Below are 12,538 nucleotides of genomic sequence, written 5' to 3' on the forward strand. Positions count from 1 at the left end.
TTTAAAATTATAGCATAACTAATGAATTCATGTTTAGAATGAGTAAACATTGTTATTTATCATTTCATAGTTTTTTTTAAATGGACATGACGGTCAGTTTGACCGTTTTGAAATCAAGTAAAATATGATCCTGCTGGTGCCTGACGTTTCCTAAAAGTGCCTGTATTTTCATTTTGAATGGTTTTTATATAAATTTCATGTGAAAGGCAAAGAAAATATGATCACTTTTTACCAATTTTTTTGCCATACACGTATGTCATTTTGACTTTTTACCAATCTTTTTGCCATACACGTATGTGTCATTTTGACGGTTGAAAATACACAGTATACGGCATACGGTTGAGTTTAGGAAACGTGACAGGCAGGTTGGGTTTAGGAAAACAACAAACGTGGGAAACATCACATGCGGGACACGATCCCCGCTCTCCTGGGGGAAAGTCCTGTGTTTTAAAAAGTACGATTGGTATTAGTTCATTTTTTAAAGACACCCTAAAACAATAAATGCATTAATATCACAATTACGTATTTACCACGACAGATTATAGAGTTTGGGGTCTGGCACTCAAAATGACCACTTACGGCAATTCTAGTAACTAGTGTTAGCTATCAATTTACAATTTTTTTGTGACGGTTATTATAAAGTGTTACCTAGACCCACAGAGTATGGCACGTCACATCATTTTGAAAGACTTCATTCATTTGTCGAGTGTTTGAACCTGACTAAGGTTCTCTGCTCTCCTTTAAGACTAGAGCGCCACTTCAGACAGCTTTATGGTTTCTCTCCTGTGTGGATTCTCATGTGTTTATGTAAAACTCCACTTACTGCAAATGCTTTCTCGCAGAGAGGGCAGCTATACGGCCTCTCTCCTGTGTGGGTTCTCATGTGTGTCTTTAAATGTTCACTCACTCTAAAAGCTTTCTTACAGACTGAACAGCTAAACGGTTTCTCTCCTGTGTGGATTCTCATGTGTCTGTCTAAATGTGCACTCACTGTAAAAGCTTTCTTGCAGACTGAGCAGCTAAATTGTTTCTCTCCTGTGTGGATTCTCATGTGGTTGTGTAAAACTCCACTTACTGCAAAGGTTTTCTCGCAGAGAGGGCAGCTATACGGCCTCTCTCCTGTGTGGGTTCTCATGTGTGTCTTTAAATGTCCACTCACTCTATAAGCTTTATTACAGACTGAGCAGCTAAACGGTTTCTCGCCTGTGTGGATTCTCATGTGTCTATCTAGATGTCCACTCACTGTAAAAGCTTTCTCGCAGACTGAGCAGCTAAATGGTTTCTTTCCTGTGTGGATTCTCATGTGTGCTTGTAAATTTGCACTTTGTATAAAAGTTTTCATACAGACTGAGCAGCTGTACGATTTCTCGCCTGTGTGGATTCTCATGTGTTTCTGTAAACTTCCACTCACTGTAAAAGCTTTCTCACAGACAATGCAGCTAAATGGTTTCTCTCCTGTGTGGATTCTCATGTGTGCCTTTAAATGTCCACTCTCTGTAAAAGCCTTCTCACAGAATGAACAGCTGAAAGGTTTCTCTCTCGTGTGAATTCTCATGTGTCTATGTAAATGTCCATTCACTGTAAAAGCTTTGTTACACACTGAGCAGCTGAATGGTTTTTCTCCTGTGTGGCCTCTCATGTGTTTCTGTAAATGTCCACGTTGTATAAAGGCTTTCTGACAGATGGAGCAGCTAAACGGTTTCTCCCCTGTGTGGATTCTCATGTGTTTCTGTAAACTTCCACTCACTGCGAAAGCTTTCATACAGACGGAGCAGCTAAATGGTTTCTCTCCTGTGTGGGTTCTCATGTGTGTTTGTAAATATCCATTCTCTGTAAAAGCCTTCTCACAGATTGAGCAGCTGAACGGTTTTTCTCCTGTGTGGATTCTCATGTGTTTTTGTAAACTTCCATTCACTGTAAAAGCTTTGTTACAGACTAAGCAGCTAAATGGTTTTTCTCCCGTTTGAGATCTCATGTGGGTCTTCAGACGTCCACTGGTGCCAAATCTTTTCAGACACTCTTTCTCACCAGTACTACCTTTCAGATCACTAACAGGGACTTTGTTGCCATTCAGAGAGTTTAAACCTGAAAGAGGTTCTCCGGTCTCCTTCCAATCATTACTGTCATCAGTCTCAGGTTCAGATGAGTCTCTAGTCTTGTAGGTATCTGGTTGTAAATGTGTATCTGGATCCGAGTTCAGATTCTGGTCCTCCACAGGTTCTGGTCCTCCACAGTCCTCTCCAACAGCTTCTATTTTCATCTGTTCAGTTTGTCTTTGATGAAGCTGTGAGAACTGAGGGTTCTCTTCATCATCTTCACTCTTCACAGGGACCAGAGTGAATGAGAACTTGGTGATATCGGCCTCCTCCAGCCGTTGAAGCTGCTCTTCATCCTGACTGGCCTGGAGTTCCTCCTGTTCCTCTTTAATGTGGAGGGGCTCTGGCTCCTCCTGGTCCAGACTGGAGCTCCACTCCTGCTGATGTTCTTCACCAACAATCACTTTCTGGACATCTGAAGGTAAAACTGAACCACAAAAAAACAGCCATTAATGTTAAATGAACAATACTTTACTAGTAGCTAAATTCCCTACAATAATGACATAGGTTCATAATGACATCATCTGCTTTTCCTCGGGGCCCCATAGTCCATCATTCAATACTGAGCACACTTCCTCTCCAAAAACGTATGCCTCCACTCTGTTCTTCAACCGGCTGTATAAGTTGGATCAGTATGTCTGAGAAAGGTGAGCTGGAAGGTAGGAAAACTATGCTGCACAAGATCAGTGAGGATGAGGCCCTGCTCGACTGCATGTTAGCTACGGCAAATGCTACAGCTCATACTTCTGCTTCTATACCTACTGGGTTGGCATTTCTGGCTCAGTACTAAAGTGGTTTGAGTCTTATTTAAAGAATAGGGACTACTTTGTGTCTATAGGGAATTATACATCTGAGCATACAAATATGACGTGCGGAGTTCCCCAAGGCTCCGTTCTGGGGCCTCTCCTGTTTAACATCTACATGCTTCCACTGGCTCAGATTATGGAAAACAATAAAATAAGTTACCATAGTTATGCGGATGACACACACATTTATATAACCTTATCGCCAGGGGACTATAGTCCAATACTAGAGGTCGACCGATATGGTTTTTCTCTGGCCGATGCCGATACCGATCTTTAGAAATCAGGGTCAGTCGATTGCCGATTAATGCTGCCGATTTATTTTGGCCGATATGTGCTTGTTTTTAAACCTCTATTTGAAAGATAAAATGTAACACTAATGTACACAGAATTTCTCAACAAAAACATTTATTGAACACTTCACCAATCTACACTTGTAGCCTATACTTCAATTAAAAATGTATAATGTAAAAACATACTGTAGCCTATATTGTATAAATAATGTATGAAAAATATATTAAATAAACGAAACAGGTAAGAAGAAAATAAACTGTCAAATAAACCTTTCAATGAAAAAATAACGTTTAGTGCACTTAGCAGCATCTATTAAACTTCTGAGAATACAAATCTGCAAGCTTCACAGAAAGTGACATATTATTGATCTCAACACTATTTCCTCCTAACTCCTGTTGAATCACATAAGACTAGGGCTATCTAAAGTCAGTTCTTGTTCACCTTGTTTGTTAGATCATTGTTCATTTGTTGAAGTGTTTTATCTGTGTTTTGGGCATAGCGCGCAGGCAGTTTCGTCTCACATTAGCTGTTTAAGTGTAATTACTAATGTTAACTATCATTTTAGTGATCAATAATTAGCCTGTGTACATGTTATCTCCTTACATATACCTACGCTCTCCGTCTCTGCTAGATTGGGAATGATTGAGATTTCTCTTGGCACAGCTACCAGAAGACTTACAACTTTCAGACAGGTTGCTCACGGCACATTTACGTCGTCTCTCTCAGTTGGAGGCTGTGCAGTAACGCTCAGTGCTCACCGCAAAAGTGCTTCTAACGGCCTTCACTGGTCTCCGTCCAGAGCAACGGGATCTGTTGGTCCATTCTTATATACAGTCTATGGGCTTACCCCCTTGGTTTTGGGGATCGTACTGTTACATTTCCTGTTGCACTCATTAGGATCTTATCTGAGCACATTTCTGGCATTCAAACAACTCTTAGTTGTAATTTAAAACTCATCCAGCCAATTTAATAAAATTAAGGGTTTTATTCATGCTCGAGTCCATAGATGCAGTTAATGGATACAGGCAGGGAGAACTGAAGGCTCTGTTAGCAACGATTAGCTCCGTTAGCGGTTAGCTCCATTAGCGGTTAGCTCCGTTAGCGGTTAGCTCCAGTTAGCTCCGTTATAGGAGTGGATGAGACTGCCACGGACAGGGGTAACAACCAGACTGATAAATGATATTCGGGGAGCTTCCACAGCGGTGTGGCCGCGGTGTTTTGTACGGTTTTATTAGTACAGTTAATCCCAAGGCAAGAACACCAGCAACATGCTACTGCTAACGGTAGCGTCTGAACCTGAAGTGACTGTGCGAGACACACTGCGCAAGAATTCACGAGGGGAGGGGCTGGAGGCAGCTGGTCTGGGCGCGCTGTAAAAAAAGTTGCCTATTCATGTTTTTAACACTAGGCTGCCCGCAGATGCGCCTGCTTATTAATCGGCTTGATATACTGGGATATTGGCCGATGCCGATTATGTAAAAAAAAATGCCAAAAATTGGCAGATTAATCGGCCGGCCGATTAATCGGTCGACCTTTATCCAATACAACAACTGACTAAGTGCATTGAACAAATTAACGACTGGATGTGCCAGAACTTTCTTAAATTAAATGAAGAAAAAACTGAGGTGGTTGTTTTTGGAGCAAAAGAGGAACGATTAAAAGTCAGCACTCAGCTTCAAACGATAATGTTAAAAACCACAGACAAAGCCAGAACTCTTGGTGTAGTCATGGACTCAGACCTGAATTTCAACAGCCACATTAAGACAATTACAAAGTCAGCCTATTACCACCTTAAAAAAATATCAAGGGTTAAAGGACTTATGTCTCAGCAGGATTTGGAAAAACTTGTCCATGCCTTTATCTTCAGTAGACTTGACTACTGTAACGGTGTCTTTACAGGTCTCCCTAAAAAAATCAATCAGACAGCTGCAGCTAATTCAGAACGCTGCTGCTCGAGTCCTCACTAAGACCAAGAAAGTGGATCACATCACTCCAATTCTGAAGTCTCTACACTGGCTTCCAGTGCCTCAAAGAATTGATTTCAAAATACTTTTGCTGGTTTATAAATCACTAAACGGTTTAGGGCCAAAATACATTTCTGATCTGCTACTACACTATGAACCACCCAGACCTCTCAGGTCGTCTGGGACAGGTCTGCTCGTTGTCCCCAGAGTCAGAACTAAACAGGGGGAAGCAGCGCTTAGTTTTTATGCTTCCCCTAATCTGGAACAAACTCCCAGAAAACTGCAGGTCTGCTGCAAATCTCAGTTCTTTTAAATCAAGGCTGAAGACCTATCTTTTTGATGTTGCCTTTCTTTAAATAACTTCATTTCTTATACTGAAGTTGCATTGTTGACACTGTATGACAATCTATAAAGACAACCCAGTCAGTTTTTTGTAAGCTTCCTACAGAGACACCATTATCAGTATCTGTTCAACCACCATCATTATCTGCCTGTGTATTTTCACATTCTATGGTATAGGATGTAGTTATTTTTTTTTTTAAAGTATTTCATTACTTTGTGGAAGTTCTACCATGGACTCTAAAAAAATTTAGTGAAAAAAATAATGCCTTGGTTACCTTGTTTCAAGCCATTCTAGCGTTGTATAGAAAGCCTGCAGGAAGACTCAGCTCGATTTGTGCCAGTTCTCATTAATATTCAACAAGCTAAGCTGCTTGACTCTATGACTGACTAACAGCTAGCCAATGAGAGCCTGGCTATCAGCATCCTTTACCCAGCGCAACTGGGCGAGCTCATGAATAGTAATGAGCTCAGGCAACACCACGTCAGACTGACCAGCTTTTGTAATTGGCCTGATTTCTTCACTTATTTCTTTTCAGAACATTCAAATAATGCTGCGTTTATTTATTTTTCAACATCTTAAGTTAGAATCAGCAGATCGGGTTTTTCACTGTGTGTGTGACAGTAAAATCATTTCTAGATTAGCAGCTGTAGCATGCATACTGCACTATAGAAATTTACATGAGTAGGCTTCATACAATTTGATTGCAGTCTGCCGCCTAAACCTATTTATTTGTTTCGCAGTGTGCGTTTATAAAATTAGCCCTATAGTTCTGTTTTTTTTTGGAAAGCTTTGTCTTATTTTTTTCTTCCAGTGATAGTGATGGAGATAATGATGAATAAATGGCTGTCTTACAAGAAAGGTAAGCCATGTAACTGTTTTCCTCAAAACAAATGTTTTACAACCCACTTCTATCTTTTACTATATAAAAAATAGGACTGGACGCGCTCAACTCATGTAGCTACTTAGAAAGCTTTGAAGGCAGGGTGCTGGATCCTAAAAGTGAATAATCATAAATAAAGCTACTAGGACAGCCCTCCAATTTGATAGAATTTATTGCCACACAAAGAACGTTTCGGGCAGTGCCCTTCCTCAGTGTGTGCACAGGCAATTACAAACAATTACTGTGACAGTCACTTTTCTTTTGTATTAAAATACAGCATGGAGTCTTTGGGGTCTGACGAAGATGTAGAGGACTTTGATGAGGATACAATCAATGACTTTAAAAACTTGTGTTGTCAGTTATTACAATGATATGGTATACGTATGATTATTATTTCATGGATTTTGTATTTTTCAGAATCGACTGGGGAGATGACTCGGGGAGGCCCGTGTCGTGCCCGTGTCCATCTACTTTTTACTAAGTTTAGCAAATCCTCTTTGCGTAGCAATAGTCACCACATTCCATAACGGAGAGTTCAGTTGATTCCTTGGGTTCTTCCAATCCAGAGTCCATTATTTTCACATTACTTTTTCATATATTCTTGGATAAATGTGCAACACTCAATTAAACACCAGTCAAAACATGTGATTTTTGCACAGAACTGGAGGGGCTTTTCAGGGCAAAATTGACATTGAGATCCTCCCTATCATTGGTGCTTCTCTTACAAATTACTAGCAGATAATCTAATTGCGGTTATTTACCATTTATAGATCATGAAATGAAGAGTGAACACCACACATTACTGCTGGGTATGTACAAGTGGGGGAAGTCAACTGTAAATACTTTTACTTACTTCTATTTTTTCCAAATTGACATTATTTCCGTGAGAAAATTAACTTATTGTTTTTACATACTGCATTGTTAAAATGTACTGTACTTTTGTAAAGAATTAGCATTTTGATATAATTATATCATTAAATAAATGTAAACATGCGACAAGTTTGACTGCTATCACTTTACAGCTTTTACTATTAAAGGGATACTTCACAGATTTAGCATTAAGCTTTGCTTTCCCTTCTCTTTCTACAAAATGTTTAGATAGACAGATTTATTCATCCCGAAGGAAATTATGTGCATTCAAACTACCGCACACGTGTACCACCGGGATACATTGGTACAGATCGGAGAATATGCACAACATTTTAATACAGACGGAATACTCGACACAGCTTCGCTCGCCTGCTATGGAGACCAGCGGTGTTGCTTGATGCCTCTGGCCGGTAAAGGGACATCATCAGCGGGGAACGTTGAACGAGTGTGCCGGTGGAAAGCTAACGCTAGCCGGCCACCTGTTCCATCAATCCTGCTTGCAAGTGTCCGCTCATTAGACAACAAACTGGACTACATCCAACTTCAACGAAACTCCCAACGCGAGTTCAGAGACTACTGTGTTTTTGTTGTTGTGGAAACATGGCTGAACAACAGCTATCCAGCTACCAGGCCGGCTGCTGTGTCGCCGGGTAAGACTAGTGGAGGAGGGTTGTGTTAACACAGACTGGTGCTTGTATCCAACTAACTGCTAACTGCTGGTGGAGTTTGTGACTGTTAAATGCCGACCATTCTACATTCCACGCAAATATATAAGTTTATACTCTGTGTTTACAGCCCACCAAGCGCTGATGCTAGTAGCTATGTGTTAGCTGAACTTCACGGAGCATATGTGTGTGCACTAAATGTAGCCTGTTTCATATGTAGTTTTTATATAATGTCGTTTTTATTTATTTTTAATTGTGTAACCACTTGAGCCACGGTGAAACGTTTCGTGTGGTGGTTGAAATGACAATAAAACAGTTGAGTTGAATGCTGCCTCACTGTCTGTAAACGGTAGGCGTGGCTTGGGAGTAGACGTTAAAGCAGCGAAGCAAGTGCATTCTGGGATTTGGTGTCTTTTACATGAGCCAAAAACACATTTTCTGGCTTTTCTTGGCTTAGAAGCCACCAATTTAAAAAAAAAAAAAGAAAATTCACATTTCTACTACATAAGTGACCCAATTTAAAGATATATTCATCTTTCCAACAGTGAAATATCCCTTTAACTTTATACAAAAATAAACTCCCAGATAAACTTCCCCACAGGTTTAGAAATATTTTTTTATTAGAATTTTTTAACAACCAATAAACAAATACATAATATACTTAAAAAAAAAATAAATAAATAAATAAATAAATAAATATATATATATATATATATATATATATATATATATATATATATATATATATATATATATATATATATATATATATAAATAAATAAAACAAAACCTGAAAAGTAAAACATAAAATGACAATAAATACACAGAAAAAATGAATGATAATGTACACTCCATAGCTCACAGTTCAAAGGTTGATAAGTAAAATAATGATAAGTAAAGTGAATCATCTTACAGGTTTAGAATTTACCTGTGGTGGTGGGTGACGCAGGATGTGACGGCGCAGGGTGTGATGGCTGGGTTCAGTAATAAACTAGTCAAACAAAGGTTTATTAACCACAGTATTTATTGAAAACAGTGACTTAAACATTTAGAAACAATTTAGGAAGAAAGAACTAAATAACTAGATGATATACAGACAGATGAAGTGTAGCTTATGATACGTTTTTCAATTAAATTTGGTTGGTTTTTCATAAATATTATCGCTCAGCAGATAAAATACCCGATTACCCTGAGCCCAAATGTTATATGTATTAACTTAACCTTAAAACCATAGCCTATTATGATTCTTACAGAATGTTACAGGTTATCATAAATCTCAACACTGTGCGCACGGCATGTCTCCTCCTAACTCCTGTTAACTCATATCACACTAAGGCTATCCAAAGTTAGTTTTTGTTCATTTTGTTTGTTAAAGATCATGGTTTGTTTTTTGAACGTATTAGGATCCTAATAAACACACTATAACGTTACATGTGTCCTGTTGCACACAATATCTCACCTGAACAGATATGTCATTCAAAAAACTTTTGAGTTTAAAGTTTAAAACTTTTACAGCCAACTTGATAAGAGACAGATTTTTCTTATATACTAGACCAGGCTATATCAAGGTTTTTCCTGCATAGAGAAAGTTTTGGTAAACCCCCGAAAGATGTTTTAGCCAGCGCCAAAGAAAAATCACCACGCTGCCCTGGGGGGCGCAGGGATAAGCCTATGCTGACAGGCGCGTAGCTCTCAGCCTTCCGCCGAAGCTCTGACTGCTGTCTGTCCACGCGGCGGGCAGTGCTGCCGTCTATCGGTATTTAAGTGAGACCGTTTCATAACCTGTGAAAACGTCTCGTAGTCGCATTAAATAGTACTCCAATTCCATGTTTCGGTACAGTTGGTTTTAACACCTGGGGCCTCATTTATAAAACTGTGCGGCGAATTTGCGTCAGAAGTGGCATAGGGACGAAACATAGGATGTGAGTACGCACAGAAATATTCAGATTTATAAAACCGTGCGCACGCACGTCCTACGCCAGGGTCCCTTTATAAAATCACAATCGACACTAAATGTGGCTTCATGTCACGGCCATAATTGCCCTTAAATAGTCAGTGAAACGCCCCAAATTAATATTCATCCATACCAACATCATGCGCAGAGAGGAAAACATAGCAAAGGACCTTCACAATGTGAACTTGTAGTTCTTGTTAGAGAGGTAGAAGAGAGGAAACGCGGCAGTCTCCTCCGCTCCATATCTTTATTAACGGAGCTAGCTAACTGGAGCTGACTGGAGCTAACCGCTAATCAGAGCTAATCGTTGCTAACAGAGCATGTATCCATTAACTCTATTTATGGACTTGATCCCGAATAAAACCCTTACATTTTATTAAACTGGCTGTAACAGTTTTAAACTACAACTCCCGAGTTGTTTGAATGACAGAAATCTGCTCAGAAGAGATCTAAATGAGTGCAACAGGACTTTTATAGTACAGAACAGCGTGTTTAGGATCCCCAAATTGCGGATTAATACACTTAAAAAAAAAACGAACAATGATCTAACCAACAAAATGAACAAGAACTTACTTTAGATAGCCCTAGTCTTATGATTTAACAGATGTTAGGCTGGAACAGTGTTGAGATTAATAATAACATGCAACTTTCTGTATGGATCATAGTACAGTATTACAGGTATTTTATATGCTGAACCATTAACATTTGGCAAAAAAAAATAAAAAAAAATTGAATTGATGTAACCACATCATGGCTACACTTTTGTCATTTGTTCAAAATTTAACGAGCAATTTGTTGTATTTTAGCAAAATACTGAAAGCAGCAGAAAGGCAGAATTGAGTAGGCTACATTTTAATATTGGTTTATTTATCAAGTTATTAAAGTTATAATTATCGCGATAGTTTTTTTTTTTTCTTATATCATGCAGCCTTAATAACTACCCTGAAATTGTGTCAGATTCCGCATAGTGTCGCAATATTTTCATCTGTGTCATCTTTTAGTCTAATTTGTTAAATATGTCGAGTTTTTTCTTTCTAAATTATCCGATAATGTTATGTATTCATTGCTTTCACTTGACTAGTTTATAACTGAAACCCAGCCATTATCCATCACATCCTGCGCCACACACCACCGCCAGTAAATTCTCAACCTGTGGGAAACACTGGTAGGGGTGGTCCGTTACACTACTGTATATTCAACATCGCTGACAATTTATTGATCAATATTTCACAATTAAAAAAACATTACACTAACGTTTTCTATTCATAACACTATTGGAATATTGTACAATTTAGCAACAACAGTAATAGCAGTAACCTTATGTAATCCACTCCTACATTTTTCAATTTAGGAGCAAAATGTGCTTCTTGGGGAAAAGTTACCTTTATGCCCTGTTCATACTAACCAAATGTACTGGGCTTTGTGGTCAAGTGTAGTTGGATGTGAAAGCCCCCTTCCCTTACTGCATTATTTTCCATTATATTTGGATTTGTTACCTGCCACCAGAATTTGGTATTTTCCTTGACATGAATTAAACCCTTTTCACCATAAATTTGTGCCTGAAAATGTATCAGAATGCAGGAAATGGGGGGGGGGGGGGGCCCCCCCAGACCCAGCTTTGTATGTGCCCCCCAAAGGCCTATTCTGAGCCAGGGAAAACCGAGTATACGTCAGTCTTTCTTCTACCGTCATCCACAACAGCCTGGCGTAAATTCCTTCAACTAGGCTCCTCATTGAGCAGTGAAGAGCAAGGCGGGAAGCTCGGTTCTGCGTAAGCTGGATCTTTATCATTTCTCGTTTTGAAGCACTAGACCAGATTACTGGACAGTAATTGAGGAGTGATAAAACAAGCGACTGTATTACTTGTTTTTTCAGCTACATAATAAGCACACCTTCTGATGATGGAAATGCCTCCGCTCATTTTGGCGACCATATTATTAATAGGAGTTGAACAAGAGAGCGTTCCGGCCTGTGTGACCCCCAACAGTTTTGCCTCTTTAACCTGCCGAATAGCTGCCCCTTGCAGAGAGATGCGCAGCTTTGGGTCAGTCATTACAGTATGTTTGGAGCAGAATATTATTTTCACATATTGCCTTTAGGATGCATGCCGCAACTCCCGATTATCAGTTCCTGGGACTTGTGGGTCAATTTGAGCAATGTACTCATAGTGTAGGGCCCTTTACAACCTAAGGATTCCTTTGTCCAAGCACAACAGGTGCATGTGGTCTGTCCAGCTAATGCACAGGTGCATGGCACTGGTATTGTCTGGTGCTTGTCGGCAACATTTGTCACGACAGTTGTTGCAGGTGCACCACCATGGCTGTCCTGGACCCAGAATCTCTGGATTTGGACCCTCTGGTGTCTCTCTCATTGCCCACATATTGAATAGAACCACAGGTAGATGCATCATGGCTGCCTCTGCAATGTTGTCCCTCTCTTCTGGGGTCATGGCATCTCTTTCAGTCTGTGTATGCACAACAGCAAGGAATATGAAGTGTGTTTGGCAGAGGAAAAAATGCTCTAGTGTGGAAAGCTTGATAAAATAAAAAAAAAAAATCACCTACCCTTATTTCAGCCAGGTGATGCTCTTAGAGTTCCCTCAGTCTTTCTTCTTCCTCTTGCGCAAACATGTCTTTCCTTCGTCTTCTTCCACGTTCTCCTCCTCTACT

The 12,538-nt window shown here is 39.6% G+C and overlaps 1 protein-coding gene across 2 annotated transcripts in view; it reads right to left on the reverse strand.

The window, feature by feature from the left end:
- Window positions 1-474: 474 nt before the first annotated feature.
- LOC116053680 (gastrula zinc finger protein XlCGF57.1-like) overlaps window positions 475-12,538 on the reverse strand; it is a 21,053-nt gene continuing 8,989 nt past the window's right edge. Inside the window, exons 2-3 of one of the 2 annotated variants that reach the window (XM_035998430.1) lie at window positions 1,372-2,523; window positions 475-1,287 (exon numbers count right to left, since the gene is read on the reverse strand). In XM_035998430.1, the coding sequence (XP_035854323.1) occupies window positions 770-1,287; window positions 1,372-2,523 (1,670 nt within the window). In that variant the 3' untranslated portion in view covers window positions 475-769. Of the gene's footprint in view, window positions 2,524-12,538 lie in introns of both variants that reach the window. The other variant, XM_031304764.1, reaches the window with a different exon arrangement.

This window comes from Sander lucioperca, chromosome 24 (assembly GCF_008315115.2).
Source record: "Sander lucioperca isolate FBNREF2018 chromosome 24, SLUC_FBN_1.2, whole genome shotgun sequence".
In the NCBI taxonomy this organism is placed as follows: Eukaryota; Metazoa; Chordata; class Actinopteri; order Perciformes; family Percidae; genus Sander; species Sander lucioperca.